General features: G+C 35.3%; 1 protein-coding gene across 1 annotated transcript; it reads left to right on the forward strand.

The window, feature by feature from the left end:
• Positions 1-996: 996 nt before the first annotated feature.
• On the forward strand, positions 997-5,105 carry LOTGIDRAFT_152165 (hypothetical protein; the record flags this gene model as incomplete). The annotated part of the gene is made up of 3 exons (XM_009045623.1): positions 997-1,051; positions 3,358-3,569; positions 4,824-5,105. 3 exons carry the CDS (start codon positions 997-999, stop codon positions 5,103-5,105), a joined length of 549 nt encoding a protein of 182 aa, XP_009043871.1.
• Positions 5,106-6,149: the final 1,044 nt, after the last annotated feature.

Genomic DNA, 6,149 nt, shown 5'->3' on the forward strand with positions numbered 1-6,149 from the left:
CCGAATTATAGAGCATCGAATACGAGAATTTTAAACTTCTTATGCCTGAATTTTATTTTATAATCGGCTGTAGAATTATTTCGCTTAAATTTATCAATTACACCAGAAGTAATTTCCCGTTTAAACCGGAAATGAAGCCAAAAATGTGACTGTACCATTTTGTCTATTTTAGTAATCTTGACACCAAAAAAAGAATTCGGATTAATCGGACAAAAAGCAAAAACTTTTTTTGGTCAAGAATTGCGAAATTCGGCCGAAAAAAGTGTGCGACATCAAATTATGATTTTTTTTAACTGCTACCATATCAGATATTACATGAAAACCTACATGAAATAAATCCAAAGATGGGACTAGAGCCGATTTATTGCCTTTTTCACATTTGGTAATGTGCAAATACCGGCTTTGCAATTTCGTTCCAATTTACATTCATTAACAACGTTGCCACTTCAGAAGGTCTACACATGTTATAATCTTGCTGCAGCTGGTGAAGCCTCGGCTGTGTGCCCTGTGGAAAATCGAAGAAAAAAAGAATTGACGTTTCCATAACAAACTGCAGTTACAGTTCTTATGTCTAAGATTCTTATGATGGAAAAAGTTTGTTTCTATGAAAGTCGAGAGACGACAAAGCGAGGAAAAGGACGCGGATAAAGGCGAGAAAACGAGAGTGAAAAAGGCCATTGAAGCGCCCCTTTCCTCGCTTTCTCAATTTTTCCTCGCCTTTATTGCCTTAGCTTTCTCGCCTTTTTTATCCTCGCTTTCTCGCCTTTTTCCTCGCCTTTTTTATTCATCTTTTTCAGTACACATTTTTTTGGAAATTGTTCATCTTAATTAAATTAATTGAAAATTTAAAAAAAAATCATACAAAATTGATTTCGAAAGAACGTAAAGTAACACAAAAATAAATGATTTTTGCTGTTGTTCCTTGCACGTGGTATATTGCTCATTTATCTAATATCCTCACCCATTTCTGTCGGTCCATGCGTCCGTCCGTTCACAATGGCTCGTAAACACTCTAGAAGATACAATTATTTACAGATTTTGACGAAACTTGGTATGAGTGTTTGTAACCTACCAAGAATTGATAATAAGTCAAATCGGAAAATATTTAGTAGCCTATGATCTATTGGCCTTGTTCTTGAAATGCTCGTAAATACTGGAGACGGATTTTGACAAAACTTGGTGTAAGCGTTTGTGCTCACCCAAGGATGAAGCCTATTGAAAATCAGAAAAAATCAAAACATATTTAGTATGAGTTATAGCCCTTCTTCCTGAAAACGCGTTCAATTTAAGTTCGTAAACATTCTAGCTAAAAGGCACAATTCTGAACGCATTTTTAGGAAAATTGCTTTGAGTGTTTGTAGTCACTCAAGGAAGAACCCAATTGAAAATTAAAAAAATATTTAATGAGTTATAGCCCTTGTTCTTGGAAACACTTTTTAGCTTGTAAACACGTTTGAAAGCACAATTCTCGACTGATTTTGACGAAACCTGGTGAAATTGTTTATCATCACCCATGGATGAACCTGTTACCTTACTGAAAATAAAAAAAAATTGAAAACCATTTTATATTATCATTGACCTCAAACTTAAACACACTAAAAGGCCCGATTCTTGCCGGATTTTTACAAAACTGGTTCAAAGTGTATGACTGAAGGTTGACTATTTCATTCTGTAACTTTCAAATATGTTTGTTTAACATCCAAAAATTAAATGAAATAAATGGAGTTTTTTCTGCAGCATGTGGGCTAATGAAGACGGGCAACGCCATGCTGGGTACAATGGGGGAAAACAGTGGCATTATCCTTCCAGATTTCAAACTGTCGAGGGATTTTTAACGTGCACAGACTGTTAGTAGCACACGGGACATCGGTTTAATGTCACATCCGAACGACTGATGCTTTTTTCATGTCAGACGCTCTTACCTGCATCACTGACAGGGGGAATCGGGTTGAACAATCAGAAGATATTATGCCGGGATTGAACCCTGGACCTTCACTGTGCCTCCGCAGCCCCCTTTAAAATCAAAGCTGGCAGTGGTGTATATTACCTTGTTTGCAAGCTATCTTATAAATATGCCCACATCTCATGCTTATTGTCCACGGGCATCTTTGTTTTGTCAAAATCCGGAAAGAATCGAGCCTTGACAGACAGACGGACGGACATGGGTGAGGCTTATATACGCCCCTTGTTTCACGTGGGCGTGTAAAATGCTTCTTCGAATAGTCGCCGAAAAGGCGATGAAAAGGGCGAGGAAAATTCCTCCGCTTTTTACCCTCACTTTATCGACTTTTTCTCGCCGTTTTTCTAACCTTTTTCCTTGCCTTTTTCCTAGCCTTTTTTCTCGCCCTTTTCTCTTGGACGAAAAGTCGGGGGTAGATATGGCTGCAGCCGACTTCCATATGTTTTAATTCGACTGAAATAACTTTTCATTCAACCCTCTTAAGTACGTGTTGAATGGGTTTTGTCTATATAATATTCATAAGAGATGAGCTTGAATAAATTGTTCCCCACACGACGATGAGTGTTCAAATGCAAGTTGCTGTTTGGAGATTATAGTCGTGAAAGAAATATTATCTTAGAGTTGTGTTCTGGATAGTATCTCGTTATGCAGCCTACGGAGGGTGTTGATGGAGTTCTATTAGCTCTGGGTGGATATTCAAGATATCAGATTTTCCATTTTTTTGTTACGATACTTTGTGATTTGTCTGCTTCTTTCCAACTTTTGGATATGATTTTTATTGGTAGGACAAGTTAAATTTAGCAGTGTTACTCTTTCCAAACACTTAACTCTTTAGTGTAATCACCTTGTATGCGATCAATTCTCTACGAAGGTACCTTATTTGTCTATAGAATGAAAGCTCCGATATTGGAATGATATCATTCCATCTAAAATGCATCTTTTATGTAATGACAATAACTTTTAACAATGACAATAGCTTTTAACAAGATAAGGCATGCGTGCATGAAGATGAATATGTGTTTAAAAATAATTCCGACATTGACATTTGATACCATGGTCCTGGTGTATCCATATTTGATACGGAAGAAGAAGACTTTGGACTTAAGGACTCGTGCCTGCGCATAGATAAATGTTGTATCATTGTTGCCATTGGTCAATTATTTCCTAATAGGTTTAGGGAACAAAAACGAAATTGTTATCTGGCTCAACTACCACAGGGACTGGGAAGTTGACAATTTGTTGCATCTGACCAAGGTGCTCAGCCACCAGAACAACACAAACTCGATGAAGTCCCTATTATTCACAGTTCTTCAATAAGAGTTTGCATAAATAAATAATTATAATTTCTCAATGCCACCTGTTTTAGAACTGTTTTAGACAGATTATTATTCTTCCAGGTAAGAGTGTTCCACATCACTGTGCTGCTCCACCAGATGGTACCAATTTTACAATTGATGGCATAGATCTACCACCAAGCTCCAATATAACATACTATCAATGTAGTATAGGGGTAATACACACTACAGATAATACCTCTAAGTTACAAACATTACCGTGTATTTATGGTATGCAGTACACAGAACGAAAATATGTTTCATTTGTTCCGGAAGTAAGTAGCTAACCCTGGCGACGTCTTTTGCATTCATTTGTTGTATTTTTATTTCTATTTCAGTGGTTTCTTTTAGCAATTTGTGCATCGGTACAGCAATATTAAACGTAATCTCTCAGAAATAACGGCTATGACATTCAGTTCACAATTAAACTCAGACCCTTCACTGTTTTCACATTTTTAAGAACAACGAGTTTATATTACTCATTATATCAATGTGTACTAATGCCAGAAGCCATGTCAGCGGTGAGAGTCGGAAGGTTGGAATATTGTCAAACATGTATATAATGTATACAAACAGTCTTGCAATCTTATTAAAATCATTGCCCAGAAAAACAGACGACAATGACAGAGATGGGGCCCTGCCTAATTGTCTTACATTTTACATACTAAATACATAAATAAGCTTGTATATATAATAATAAATACAAAATTACAAGTAATGACATTTCCATTCTCCACCCCCATCAACAAGACACACCTTGTAGTCGAGCTATTCAGTCAGGGTCGTTAGTTTTTCCATTTTGTTTCAAATTCAGATAAGTTATGGCTTTTTGAGTAAGTAAGTTTTTCAGTCAGAATATAATCTTTTAATACTTTCCTGGTGCATTCAATTGTAGGATTCAACTTTTTGTTTTTGCACATAGGATTTCACAATAAGAATGATATAGTTAACAGTGGAATTATTTGTTTGTTTCTTTTCCATAAACTCAAAGACACTTTATATGATAAGTTTTCAGCCATATAAATAATTCTTTCCAAAGGTTTGTAATTTTTTGACATTCCTGGAAGATATGGCATATTGTCTCAACTGATTTACAATGATCACAGTTAGGCTAATCTTTTATACCTATTTTAAGGAGATAAGTGTTTGTACCTATTATCCTATGAATTATTCGGTATTGCAACCACAGTAAACTGGCATCGTGATTGCATTCAAACGGTACATACAAATATTTGTGTCCACTGATTGTTTGTGTGATTATTTATTACCAATCTCCATTTTTCTTGGTGTTTTGTTGAGTAAGGGATAGTTTTTACTAGGCTTTCATAAATAGTTTTCGAGTTTTGTTCGCTCTGAGTTAATATTTGGGTAATATATGGAATACCTAATTGTTGGATTTCTCCTAAACATTTTGTAATTTTGTGTATGTTAAATTTTAGAGCCAAATATTCTGTAAAAAGTGGTTTGAAGCAAAACTATGTCAGAAAATTGCCATTGACTAATTGTACTATGATTATTATATATTTCAGTTTGATTTAGTTTGTGATAGAGAAGCTTTAAGCGACTTTCCACAGACTTTATTAATACTTGGTCAAGCTCTAGGTGCTCTCATACTGCCCTATTTCTCAGACACATTTGGTAGAAAACCTGTTCACGTGCTAAGTCATAGCATACTATTGGTGATAGGGATTTCCATTGCATTTTCGCCGAATTATCTAGTATTTGCTATCCTTAGATTGTTAATAGGTGCTATTCAACGGGAAAGTATATTTCTTTATCTTCCCTCGCAAGCTTGGTCCGACATGAACTAAGTTTAAATATCAAGTTGTTTGTATCATAAAAGACACTAATTGTCGTAAGTGTCTTGTGTTTTGTTTGCGACTTTCAAAATCCCTGTGATTATACGTTTGATACTCTCGTGATTTAGATACCGGGAATAGTGTTTTCTTATTGACAAAACAACGCGTTACTTCACAACACTGCATATGTATTTTTTTTTACTGAAACTATCGTCCTACTGTTGTTTTTGTCTTACATGATATCCCTAAAAGTTAATCATAATGTGGAAAGCTACAAGTAATCTTAAATACTTTACACTTTCCCTTTATTAGGGAAAATAACTGAGTGATAAATCCTATAAAGTATGATTGTGTTTAGTAAAGGGTGGATTTCGTACTTCAGAGGATGACTTGATGTGTCATTCATTACTGGCAGGCAGGCACTGGACATTAGGCCATTGACTTCGATTCCCAGGAGAATAAATCATCTTTATACTATTACCAGAACTTTTTATCGCCGACTCGGTGTAAGTTGTCTACGGAGCCCCTAAGGCGCAATTGTAAACATATTTATTTTTAAACGAAATAATTAATTCGTTTAAACGAAATAATTATTTCGTTTTAACGAAATACCCTATGTTTATTTCGTTTAAACGAAATAATTAATTCGTTTAAACGAAATAACTAATTCGTTTAAACGAAATAATAAATAAATATGTTTACAATTGCGCCTAAGGGGCTCCGTAGTTGTCAACCCTTTTGGTCAAGTTTTTATTGTTGATCATCATGCATTTTTTAGGGAATTGTCGTAACTCAGGCAACATATGGAATTGAGATGTTTCCTGCCAAGTATCGCCATATCGTTTGTTTGCTCAGCAATCATTATGACTGGTATAAGCAACTTGATGAGATTTGAAAGTTGGCGTCATTTACAGGTGGCATACACAGCATCTGCTCTTCATGTTATTGTTCAATTTTTGTAAGTATACACATTCCACAATGAATAATATTAATTCGTCTATAGCCCTACTTCTCTTTTCATAGGTAATAGTTGCCAATACCATTGAGATCACCATA

This window comes from Lottia gigantea (genome assembly GCF_000327385.1).
Source record: "Lottia gigantea unplaced genomic scaffold LOTGIsca_1, whole genome shotgun sequence".
NCBI classification, from domain to species: domain Eukaryota; kingdom Metazoa; phylum Mollusca; class Gastropoda; family Lottiidae; genus Lottia; species Lottia gigantea.